The sequence below is a fragment of the Sphaerodactylus townsendi genome, linkage group LG16 (genome assembly GCF_021028975.2).
Source record: "Sphaerodactylus townsendi isolate TG3544 linkage group LG16, MPM_Stown_v2.3, whole genome shotgun sequence".
NCBI lineage: Eukaryota > Metazoa > Chordata > Lepidosauria > Squamata > Sphaerodactylidae > Sphaerodactylus > Sphaerodactylus townsendi.
In genome coordinates this window covers 31,756,608-31,769,463 of record NC_059440.1, presented here as the reverse complement: position 1 = coordinate 31,769,463, position 12,856 = coordinate 31,756,608, and the positions used below count along the sequence as shown (strand labels likewise).

At 47.1% G+C, this 12,856-nt stretch overlaps 1 protein-coding gene across 1 annotated transcript in view; it reads right to left on the bottom strand.

The window, feature by feature from the left end:
* Nucleotides 1-1,233: 1,233 nt before the first annotated feature.
* The window catches only part of MTOR (mechanistic target of rapamycin kinase), a 103,196-nt gene continuing 91,573 nt past the window's right edge, over nt 1,234-12,856 (bottom strand). The window contains 14 exon segments of the mRNA XM_048518694.1: nt 1,234-2,120; nt 2,775-2,880; nt 3,873-3,953; nt 4,321-4,401; nt 6,125-6,190; nt 7,528-7,663; nt 8,264-8,338; nt 8,517-8,589; nt 9,719-9,801; nt 10,502-10,624; nt 11,097-11,244; nt 11,508-11,643; nt 12,182-12,356; nt 12,479-12,613. Of these exon segments, the coding sequence (XP_048374651.1) occupies nt 2,105-2,120; nt 2,775-2,880; nt 3,873-3,953; nt 4,321-4,401; nt 6,125-6,190; nt 7,528-7,663; nt 8,264-8,338; nt 8,517-8,589; nt 9,719-9,801; nt 10,502-10,624; nt 11,097-11,244; nt 11,508-11,643; nt 12,182-12,356; nt 12,479-12,613 (1,434 nt within the window). The 3' untranslated portion in view covers nt 1,234-2,104.

The window sequence follows — 12,856 nt, the reverse complement described above, 5'->3', positions numbered from 1 at the left end:
GTGGGGCAAAGCCCGCTCATAAAAGAGATAGGGGAAAGAGATGGGCAGCCCCGCATTTCAGGCTGGCTGGGGGGTGGGGGGGGTGGGGGGCAGGTGGAGAATCATCCACGCTTAGGACTGTAGACATGGGCATACACCATAGATTTATTTCACAGAGAAAAGGGTCACAGTGGAGCAGCCACCACCTCTGAAGTGGCCAGAATGAACTCTTCCCAAAATTCTTGGACAAGGAGCCATTCTAGATGGGTCACTTCTGTACATTCTATACGCCCATTTGCAGGGGAAGTTCTATTTTCACATTCTGCTCACATTGATCTATTATTCTGTTGCCCTCTCAACCCATTTGGAGAGACTGGCTTGAAAAATAGCTGAGCAAAATCCAGAAAATGGACACAAGTCAACTAGGAGGTTTTCTTGGCCAAATGTCCCTGATATGAAATTATTTCTCTGGGGCTTCTGTGGTAAAGCAGAGGTGGGATCCAGCAGGTTCTCACAGGTTCCCGAGATTAGGTTACTAATTATTTGTGTGTGCCGAGAGGGGGTTACTAATTGGTGATTTTGCCACGTGATTTTTGCCTAAGTTACACCCCTCCTCTCAGCAGTAGCACGCAGAACTTGAAGCAGTCTAGCAGGAGGTGCACTGGCGTGCGTGGCAGCCTGCGCCTGTGTGCATTCGTTTCCCGCCCAAGGACCGGTGCAGCAGCTGCATCCTTGCCACAGCCCCGCTCCCGGAATGCCCGGCCACGCCCCGTTGTGCCCCACCCAGCCCCATTGGCGCTATGCCACAGTTTGAATCCCACCACCATGGGAACCCGTTACTAAAAATTTTGGATCCCACCACTGGGGTAAGGGGGTGGTTGGAATCAGAATTGTGTCCCTGATTGTACTTAGAATGACTGATGTTTCAACTGACCTCTCTCAAGAACCCACATGTCTTTGCTGAATTTCTGAAGGCTGACTCTGGAGGGAGATACTTGTGAGGCGTGGTCCCCATGGGGTAGCTCTACCACCTCAAGTTGCATGAAAATAATTTTGGAAATTGAAGTCTTGAGCAACAGGCAACTTTTCAAGCGTTCTCTCTGATAACGGCATGCGGTGTGCAATTTCTGTGTGGGATGTGTGCATACTGTTTGGTCACGGCATGTATGAACTGGCCAGGGGAGATCTCTCTCCTCTACAGCCCTCCTGCCATATAATACGTGGTGACAGATGAAAAGACATTCTGAATCCTGCTGGAGTTTTTACACAATCTGGTGTACTTTATTGGCACAAAAGAATATTCCAACTACAACATGCCATCTTAAATGTGGCTATGCTTTGTGCAGTTTCCTTAATAATAGTTTCATTAGTCAGTTCAAGATGCCGCCAAGCACTCACCCTCGTGTTTTAACACCCATTTTTCTCAGGCATGGTTGGTTCTTCTCCCAAACCCACTGCTGGTTTTATGCTCAACGTTGCTTCTCATTTTTCACCCTCTTTCTCCTTAATGCCAGTGTGGAAAGTCACTTTTCATTTGCAATATCCCATCACCAACAAGACAGCCTGCTCTTTGCAGGGTTCTGATAATTTCTTCACGCAAACTGGGTCAGAACACATGCTATTATTAGGCTATCATTCTCAGCTTCAGTTCCAGTCTAGTCTGGAGGCACACAAAGTAATTTGACAGCAACAGACCAACAGATTTGCTTGCTCCTCAGTGCTTTGTACCCTCCCAGTGGGTCACTGAAGTGAATTCACAATGGCCTGACCATGCAACAGAGTCTTGTATTTGCTAAAGGTGACTAGTCATCACTGTTGCCAAGGCAGCAATTCCCACAACGTCTGGAGCCAGCTGGGGATTTTTTTGTTTGTTTGTTCTGCATCAGCCTGGAATCTCCATTTCAAGTTCTATGTTTCGTCCCAGCCTGCACTTTGACAAACAGCAGCAGCTCCAGACAGTTTTTACGATACAGAGTTTTCATTTACATTTCAACATATCTGACAAAGGCAGGACTCTCCCACACCATCCATTTTCCCCCACCCGGATTTCTAGAAGACAATGCTCGGAGGGGTAAAAATCTCCAGAAGTGGATGGAACTTTGGATGCTTCAGTGCAAGTTTCCTGCTACCAAAAAGGGCACCTGTGGGGGAAAAAGGAGAGCAGGTGTGTAACGCAGGCTTCAGGTCAGGATCCAACGCTCTGCCCAACTTATCATGTCTGGTTTTAGATTGGGCATTTCTTAAATATCAACCCCTCCCTCCAAACTACTTCTGAAATCAAAAGGATTTCTAAAACGGCTTGAGGTAAGGCGGGGGTGGGGTGGGTCTGCTATTCTAATGGAAAAGGTCCAAATGCCAACAGCTGGGGTTGTCCAGAGGAGTCTAATGGATCTCAACCATTGCGTACGACACAGGTGTCAAATTCACGGCCCGCCAGATGTTATGGACTACAGTTCCAATCATTCCCTGCCAGCATGATGCTGGCAGGGGATGATGGGAACTGTAGTCCATAACATCTGGAGGGCCACGAGTTTGACACCTATGGCGTACGAATATGAAAAGGTAAGGTGTATCCAGTCATCTCCCTGTAGCCTAGCTCATCAAAGGATAATCTGCGGCCCGCTGTCTCTACATGTACAACACAGAAAGTCTGGGGAAGACCTTTGTTTCTCACTGAATGAGGGAATGGCCACAGAGGCAAACAAATGAACTTTTCTTTTAACAGTTTCCTATTCAGACCTTTGGGAGAAGGGGAGATGAAGCGCAGCTGGTTCCAAGGCAAGGCAAAAACTCACCATCCAATGTAGCACTGGCAGAGATTCTCGTGGGAGGTGGCCTGCTTAATCAGCAGCTCCACCTGGGTGGGGACGTCCAGTGTTTCGTCATGGGAGAAGTCCCGCCCTTTGCAAGGAAAGAGAACAGAGGCTGAGGCGCTCGCAAGGCCAAGAGGGCGACAAAGAAGAATGCCCTCTCGCCAAACAGAACCAAATGAAAAAGGACCAGGGAGGCATGGTTCCAGGCAACGGTGGAGAAGACACCCAGGGCCAGCGTTAAACAGCAGTATTTTTTTGGACATAGTTTGTTCTTTCCACAGGAAGAATACAGAGCAGCCTGTCATGAGATGCCTTCTCAGCAAGAAACACAAAACAGCAAGCATGCTGTGACACCATAAAGACTAACTGATTTACTGGGGCAGTGGCTTTTGATAAATGACAGCAGCCTTCGTCAGAGGTGTGAAGTATTACCCTTCGCTTGGCACACACACAAACACACAAGAAGACGGAGAAGAGAGTCTGTATTTTTTTCTATGGAAAGCTCAACGATCTACAAGAGCAGAGGGGCCATTCGCAGTGGGACTGATCAGGCATCACACAGTCTTCCTAGCTTTGTTATGCTAATTTAACACCTGCAAGGAGGAGGGAAATGCACTGTCTCAGTTCTTGTTGGTCTTGCTACTCATGAGGAATTTCTCTCTACAATAGGAGCAGCAGTGGCGTAGTGGTTAAGAGCAGGTGTAGTCTAATCTGGAGGAACCGGGTTTGATTCCCCGCTCTGCCGCTTGAGCTGTGGAGGCTTCTCTGGTGAACTAAGATTACCCTGTGCACTCCCACACATGCCAGTTGGGTGAGCTTGGGCTAGGCACAGTTCTTCAGAGCTCTCTCAGCCCCACCCACCTCACAGGGTGCTTGTTATGTGTGTGGGAGGGAAGGGCAAGGAGATTGTAAGCCCCTTTGAGTCTCCTACAGGAGAGAAAGGGGGGATATAAATCCAAACTCTTCTTCCTCTCTTCCAATGAACAAAAATGCTGGATAAGAAAGTAAAGAAGATGGACCACAATGATCTTAGGGACATGCCCTTTTTTGTTCAGCATTTTGTGAAAGGCACACACTTACCTGTGAGCTTATCACGGACTCTGTTGATTATCTGAATGGCCTTTTTATTCAGAGCTTCCGGCTTCACAAGGCCGTCCCCTACTAGACAGCAGAAACAGGGACAAAAGGTTGGATTTGTGTATCAGCGATGACCTGACCCTCCCCTAGACAGCTGTGAACAGCATTCCCTGCCACATGCTGCTTTGGTCCTTGTGAGTCCTACGATTCCTGATACTGCTATTCAAGCTGTTAAAAGGGGAGTTGCCTCTTTCTTTCCCGAGCGGAAAAAAATTGAAAGGGTGAAACCCAGGATGCCAGACTCGATGGAACCGTCCCCTGATCTTGCAGGGCTCTGCTCATGTTTCCTTTGTTACGGGAATCGAACGTACCTTTCTTTCCCATTTTACATACTTAATACCAACAGAAAAGCAATACCCCCCTCCCCCTCCCAGATCACCCCAATACCTACTGAAGGAATGGATGGATTCAGGCACAGTGGTCCCAGCTTTCTTATGGGCCGTTTCACCCAGGTCCACACTATCCAGCATTTCTAATAAGGGAAGAGAAAGCCAGAGGTGGGATCCAGCAGGTTTTCACAGGTTCCCGAGAGTAGGTTACTAATTATTTGTGTGTGCCGAGAGGGGGTTACTAATTGGTGATTTTGCCACGTCATTTTTGCCTTAGTTACGCCCCTCCTCTCAGCAGTAGCGCACAGAACTTGAAGCAGTCTAGCAGGAGGTGCACCGGCGTGCGTGACAGCCTGCACCTGCGTGCATTCGTTTCCCTCCCAAGGATCGGCGCAGCGGCTGCATCCTTGCCACAGCCCCGCCCCAGGAATGCCCAGCCACGCCCCCGTCGTGCCCCGCCCAGCCCCATTGGCGCTACGCCACAGTTTGAATCCCACCACCATGGTAACCTGTTACTAAAATTTTTGGATCCCACCACTGGAGAAAGCTCAGGTCATAGACACGGGTCACACCCTGTGGAGCTGGCTATCTTGTTGCAAGGGGCCTCCACACTGCTGGTTATAGGGTAAGCGCAGAATTACATTTATTATGGTGCCCCCAGAGGAAGACAGACAACAGTAATATTAATCATGTGATATTTTACATCCCCCGACTAGCAAGAGAGGTTTCTGAGGCAGAGTAATGCAATTTTAAAACATAAGATAAAGCACAACAACCAAAATCAAAATACACAGAATGGTACTGATGAAACATCAATTCACTTGTTTTTCCATTGTAGATTTCATGTCCAAGCCCATTCAGATTTATTGCAACCTGGCCTGGTTGATTAAAAAAACCCTGTTCTCTGTGCAGAAGACTGAAAATCTTCCAGGCAGGGGGATGACCAAACAACTACTGCATCTTTGACTATGTTTCTGTCCCTGCAACAAAATATGCACTGAGTGCATATCCTGTGTATAATCTTTTTGGATTCCAATTCTTGTACCGTTAGATATATTAGGATGGATGATGTAGGGCAGTGGTTCCCAAACTTATTTGGCGTACCGCCCCCTTTCCAGAAAAAATATTACTTAGCGCCCCCTGGAAATTAATTTTTTAAAAATTTTAATAGCAATTAAACAGAAAGATATATGTATTAATGTTTCTACCTGTGGCCATCACCGCCCCCCTGGATCGCTAAGGCACCCACCAGGGGGCAGGGGTGCCCACTTTGGGAATTACTGATGTACGGTGAGATTTTACATTATTTATTAACATAATACTGTTTTTCCCCACTTCATAATGTTCTGTGGGCTATAATAAAGGCTGACTGAGTGACTGACTGGTGAGAGGTGTTTCCTTCTGTCCTTGGCCTGCCAGCAATCTCACTGCTGCTTTCTGGCTCACTTGGAGGTTTCAGATTACAAAAGTAGCATTTACATGATAGGGCTAAGAACAAAAGATCTAGCCCTCTGAATGGGGTTACAGCTGGCATGGCCCTGCTGTGTATGGGCAGAAGCGCCACTTACAGCATAACCTAACACAGGTTTGCTTAGGATCCTGCCAGCTCGAAGGGGTCACTGTTTCGCCCCACAGAGGCAGACCGTCAAGGAGATGCTCTCATCTGCAGGAATGCCTCTTGTGCAACTCTCTGGAATGGGGAGTGTTCCCACTTCTGGAAACAAAACTGCCACTGCACGGGAGTCCAGTCACCTCCTTCCTGTCACTGTCTACCCGGTCTTTTTGGGATGACTGGGAAAAATAAAATAGACCCAAACGGAGAATCATAAAATGAATTGCTGGAGGCAGCAATCAGCTCACACTCACCTACTGACTGGCCAGCCGAATAGGAGTCTGTCCGTGTTCGTGATCGCTTGTTGCCTTTTGTATTTGCTGCAAGGAGTAAAGCTGCGGTCACTTTGAAAGAATACAGTTCAGGCTCTCATTGTGAATCTTTGTTCCCCTGAATGCTGCACAAGGTCGAAACTCTTTCTGTTCTAGACCACAACATTTCAGGGGAGAATTTCTGCGCTTCCTTACGATACTGGTGTTTTTTTTTCTTTTTTAGTTTAAAAGACTCAACTTAATCTTGGGCACATGCATATCCAATCCAATCCAAAAACCTTTATTAGGCATAAACCAGAAGTACCATACGTTCCAAGTACAAAAACAGGATCATTGTTATATATCATGTAGAACATGGATTAAAAATGTAGCAACTGCTTCAGAAATTTCTACATTAGGGCTGTTCAATAGCTTAGACATTTTTAGTTTGTCTGAGAGAAACATAAATTCTAGAGGTAGTAAAGCTCCCAGATCGGTTCTAATATCATTATACCTCGAACAGTAAAGCAGGATATGAGGGATTGAGTCCATAGCGTTGGGACAGTACCGACAACAACGCTCACTTTGTGGGATGTTAAGGGAACGACCTTGACACATGCATATCAAAAGGGGAATTATGTCTCCCCCCTGCGGTAGTGCCTGATGAAATTAAAAGCAATGATCTTGGACCATTATCTTGGCTTCAGTCTAGTCGGGCAGATGCACACCTGAAATTTTTAAAGCCCTTCTTCTCGTGGCAGCCACCCCCAGAAATCCTCCAGGTGGGCAAAGTAATTCGCAACCTCCAAGCTGAAAAAAACAGTCTCGGGATGTGGCTCATAAACTGCCAATACAAGAAGCAGTCAGGAAAATGAGCCTCTCATCCACGGGGGCTTTCCCCCTCCAGCCTGCTCCCACATCAAATATCTTTTAAACCAGAGGGGAGTTTAAAAAGCTACTATGGAGGGTTGCTAACATGGAACATTGCTGGAAGGGAAAAAACAAAATGGGAGGGGACCCTCCAGTCTCCAGACTTTATTGACAATGCTGATGTTTAATTATTTGCAAAAATAAAAAAAAAGATGCTGCGAAGACCTTAATCCAGTGGTGAGCGAATTTTGTCCTTATACTTCCAGATACAGGATTGCTACAATTTTATCGCTCTCGCCAGCATGGCCAATTGGCCATGCTGGCAGGGGTTGATGGGAATTGCAGTCCATAACATCTGGAGTGCCAAAGGTTCGCCACCACGGCCTTAATCCATAATGTGTTGCTGCTAAAACAATGAAACAATAGCTAGGACGATGTTCTTTCCTTTATCTTCATTAATATTCTTTCTGAGCACCACCCCCTTTTCCACCTAAGATTAGGTGTTCGGTAGACAAATAGGAAAAACAACAACTTACTGTCCATCAGCCTCCAGTTCAACAGGGGGTCGTACACAAAGGCTTCCAGCACTGCCATCACGCTGTCTTTGTGTTCCCGCAGGACTTCCATCACGGTGTGGCAGGTGATTCTGTAGTTGCCATCTAAGCCGGTTACCTGTCGAGAATTGAGGGGAGGGGGGCCGAAATCAGCATTCCAGTTCCTACAGGCCAGTGTGCCCCCCCCAAAGAAGTGCAGAAGTGCTGCAGAAAATTCTGGACCACGTTCTGGGATGTACACTCAGCTCACGGCGAGTGTCGGCTGTGACTCTTGCTGCTTTGGGAGAACTGAGAATGCCACCCTGGGACGTCCCCAACACTCTCTTCAGGCAGGACAGTGTGGAAGAACCTCAACAATGGTGGGCAAAGTGTCTGTCTTTCAGGAATTTCTGTTGACCATTATTGACCCTCTTGGGGGGAATCCTCCATTAAGGGTCTTGCAGCACAGATCAAAAACTAAGGCCCCTTCTGCACATGCAAAATAATGTGTTTTCAAACCACTTTCACAACTGTTTGCAAGTGGATTTTGCTATTCCGCACAGCTTCAAAGAGCACTGAAAGCAGTTTGAAAGTGCATTATTCTGCATGTGCGGAATGAGCCTAACATATATAAAATGTTGCCAGGAAAGAAACAGCAGAGATTTCCCTTCCAGCGGCAGCCCTGGGCTTGCTCCTTCCCCGCCCCCTTTCTGCTTATGGACAGCTGGCTCTCATTTACCTCCATGGCGTTGGTTAACATCCTTGTCAGCCTAAAAGGAATCTTCTCAGGGAACTTCTCCCTGGTCATCGCAACCTAAAAAGGCCAGGATGGAAGGCAATCAAATATAATGGAGATCATGACTGTGCAGATGTTGCCCTACTGAGAAGGGGGTGCCAAGTCAGGAAGGTTTTCCTCTGGGCTCACCCCACAAGGCAAAGCTAATTTTATTTCTTAGCTCTGTCTCTAAAAAGGAATCCAGGCACAAAGTTACCTCGAAGCAGTCCCCAAAGTCAATGTGCAGAATCTTGCCACTCAGCCTGTCAAGCATGAGGTTGGAGGGGTGCCTGCAGGAGGAACGAAAAAGTGCCGTCAACTTACAGAATTCATCCGCTCTCCTCAAATGATAATAAACGTGTTCAGTCATTTCAAATTACTTTATTTCCCATGCTCCCTGGCAATCTGTCTTTCACGACAGCTTACACTATATTCTGTCTCATACAAAGATATTAGTAGATTGTATATTCCCCCGGCACAGAACAAAGCATGCCGGACCTTCTTTGCTGTAGAAAGCTGCATCTGGGTCCTAGTGCCTACTTAGCCCCATCTGTTTGAAAGTAAAAATACACTTTGGGATAAATGCTCTTGTATCAAAGTGCTATATTCAACAATGAACAAAATAATAATTTTGACAAAGGCAGTACATAACAATGAATTATAATTATCAGATTTGTTTGGGACTATATTCCAATGCAGAAGCACACAATTTTCTCAACTGCTGCACCTCAACTGACCGAACTAACATCTCTACTTGGAAAAGAGTATATCATTTCAGGTGAACAGCTGCATTGGTCTGCAGTACAAACACAAGTTTTGACTCCAGTAGTACCTTAGAGACAAACATGATTTCTAGGGAGTAAACATTCGAGCGCCAAAGCCCTTGAAATCTGTCAAAGGGAGCATTGACTCTTGACTGACTTCTTGATCTGAGGTTGCAAATGCCTTAGCAGACCAGGTGCTTGGGAGCAGCAGCAGCAGCAGCAGGCCATTGCTTTCACATTCTGCATGTGAGCTCCCAAAGGCACCTGGTGGGCCACTGCGAGTAGCAGAGTGCTGGACTAGATGGACTCTGGTCTGATCCAGGTGGCTTGTTCTTATGACTGTTTACCCTGTGGCAATTGTGTTGTTATTAAGGTGCCACTGGACTCAAATCTTCCTAGACTGCAAAAAGAAAAAAGGCAACTGCTAAAACACCCAGCAAAAATATATATTAGTCAACCATAACAAATGGTTTCCCAGTATGTAAGTAGATGCAGCAAACAACCACCACACCCAGATTAATTTACATAGGTTAAATTGTGCAGATTAATGATGCATGGAGACCTCTGGGTTGGGACCGGATTTTATGGCTTTCTGGCCCTTTCTAAGTTCTGTTTTTCATATCTGGATGTTTTAGAGGCAAAGCAGGTCACTTGCCTGTCACCAAGACCCAAGATGTAGCCAACCATGGACATCACTGCTAGCGAGCGAGTATAGTTTGTTCTTCTGTCGAACCACACCTAGAAACAAACAGAATATGAGATATGTGAAGACCCAGGTGAACTGTGTCGGTCAGATAAATGATTTCAGAAAAAAGACAAGTTAAGAAACAAACAAAGCAGAGATTAAATATATGCCTGAAGATTGGGGCCAATGTGAGATTCAATCACAACTCTCCCACAACTGCCCCATGCCTACGAAGAGTGTGCCTCCTTCTGCTTTCTGCTTTCTTCATTCTGCTTTCTTCATAGCACAAATGCTATTACTATTCCATAACTCTCTTTCCCCTCCCTTGGCAAGTAGAATGCTTGTAAACATTCCATGGCATAACAACTTTGCAGCCAATCACTGAAAGGGCTTAACAAGGACAATGGCTAGTTTGCAGCTAGCAAAAAGAAATTTGGGGGTGTGTGAGGGAGGAGAGATCAGTAGTTTGCTGTTTCTCTGCAAGAAATAAGAATGTATATTCACGCACAGAGAGGGAGAACCATAGAGTTCCCTTTTGCTGCTGGCTGCAACAGCACAGTATCTTGCTTGAAGTATTTTAAATCCAAATTCTTCCATGTATTGTTGGAGGCTTTCACTTCCTTTATATTGATAACACAGATCTAGTTCTAGGGAAGGTGCATACCACCTTGTTTGCTGAATGTGCCTTTGGTGAACATGCAAGGCATATTTTAATATTTGCAAGTCATCAGAAACAGCCGGAAAAGGCTGTACCTCAGAGCTGGGGCTCTTCAGCCACAGAAGTTTAGCTAGATCGTCTCCAGCGGTATTGTTCACAGCGTGTTCAAACACTTCCACCTTCTGCATCAGGGTCAGGTGGTCATAATCTGGAGCCATCTGCAAAATAAGAGAAACACTCAGCAACTATAACGTTCCCTCAAGAGGTACAATTCTGGGAAGGAAAAGTTGCAGTTCCGCACGACAAGCCTTAAGCCAGGGATTTTGAACTCATTTGTTAGAAAGGTGGACATGATATAAATGTGACTTGGTTGGGCCAAGCCCTGGGGGAGGGGGGGGGGGTTGCTGCCTTGCCTAACCCCAGAAGGGCACTGGGGGGAGGAAGGGTGTACCTGGACTGGTGAGCTTCCAGTGGGGTGGGGAGGCTGCTTTGAGAGGGGTCATCAGGCCCGCAAGCTAGCTGAGGCACCTCCCCTCTCGTTCCTGGTCAGAAGTGAGTGGGAGGCTGCCTCCGCTGGCTCACAGGCCAAATAAGCCCCTCCAGGGGTCAATTCCTTGTCCCAAACAGTAATACATGGCCAAACTTCCCCCTTCCCCAGGACGACCTTCAAATTCATTGCTGTGGCCTCACCCTGAGCATGATGCGGTGTTCAATGTTGAGCAGGATCTTCTTCTTCTCCCTGTAGTCTCGGATGAGCGCGTGCAGAGTGTCACAGTGGGGCACCCAGCCTATAAGGCCAGAGTTCGTAGACAGTGGAATGACTGCATATCGCTGTATGCTAGAACAACCGAGATAACAGAATGAAACTTCAAATAGCCGGGTTCTGGGAACCAGTCACGCCAATTCTTAAATCCTCTGGTTCAATTACACAGAAAGATAGCAAAGTGCACATTCTTGCTCACCTAGGGTGCACAGCAATTCTGCCCAGGTAACTCCAAAACAGCCCAGTATCTTAAACTGGTTGCTCTTTGGGCCTACACTTCCTGCCCATCCTTTCTGACAACCCACTCATTCTGTAGAGACTGAATTTGCTTCGCAGACCTGAGGTTTTTACGGAGGGAGGTTGGATCGTTCGCAAGCAGAGTGTTCACAAGGCCGAAGAGCTGCATCACTCTTTCGTCCTGACGCAGGTCCTCGTGACCCTTCAGGAGGAACACAAATTCATGCCCGTTGCTTCCTGTGTGGGAAGAGGAGATGTGCATTAAGATAACGATTCACCTCGCAGGTATAATGATGCTGATCATACTCCAAGAGAGCACAGAGAATACTGGCAGCAGTTGAGTGCAATTCAAGGGAGAAGGAGGAGACGGGTGGGGAAATTAGTCCACTCCAGCCCCCGAAGGGCTACAGACTCCCTATCCAAGAGAAAGGGGGCGGGGAAACCTCTCATCTTTCCATCCACACAGAAGCAGCGTAGTGGCATAGTGGTTAAGAGCAGGTGTATTCTCATCTGGAGGAACCAGGTTTGATTCCCCACTCTGCCGCTTGAGCTGTGGAGGCTTATCTGGGGAATTCAGATTGGCCTGTGCACTCCAACACACGCCAGCTGGGTGACCTTGGGCTAGTCACAGTTCTTGGGAGCTCTCTCAACCCCACCCACTTCACAGGGTGTTTGTTGTGAGGGGGGGAAGGGAAAGGAGATTGTAAGCCCCTTTGAGTCTCCTTACAGGAGACAAAGGGGGGATATAAATCCAAACTCTTCTTCTTCTTCTTACCCATTAGGGTGAGCTTCCTCGGTCTCTGCTTGGACGTGATCACCTGCAGCGAGGGTGCAATGGACTGGATGCGGATGATTGGCTGGTTGGGATCATATGTTCCTGGGACAGCCAGTTCCAAATCTCGGCACATCAGGAGCTTGGGAGAAACGTACTGGAGCTCCAAGGAGGTCAGCTGCCAACAAGAACAGAACTCTTAATACAAGGCTTTGGAGGAGGCCCTGGCTGTTTGGCAATGACAGAGCGCCACCCTGTCGGGGGTTGTGGGGGGGAAACAAAGTGTACCTCTTCCCCCACCTGAGGCAGTTGCTTAGATATGCGCCTGAAGACGTGGTAATATAGATCCCAAGCTTGGGTGAGGTCCTTGACGTTTCCTGATTTCATGTATTTCCGGCACCACTCCTGAGCCTCCATTAGATCTCTGCCGTAAGCCTGAGGAGGGGGAAAAAGAATTTAATAATTCTGCATTCACCCTCTTGAAGAAAGAAGGGAAACCTGCCTTATACCTTCCCCTCTGCCTCTGGAAATGCAAGGAAGCTGTTTTCTCTGCCTTTTGAAAGACATTCTGTTGCAAATGGGATTATTATTTTTGGCTTCCCTTCTTTAAATCTTTATTAAAGGACAGCAGTTTATTTCTCACCTGGCACCGTTTCTCTTTCCCATACAACTCTCTGT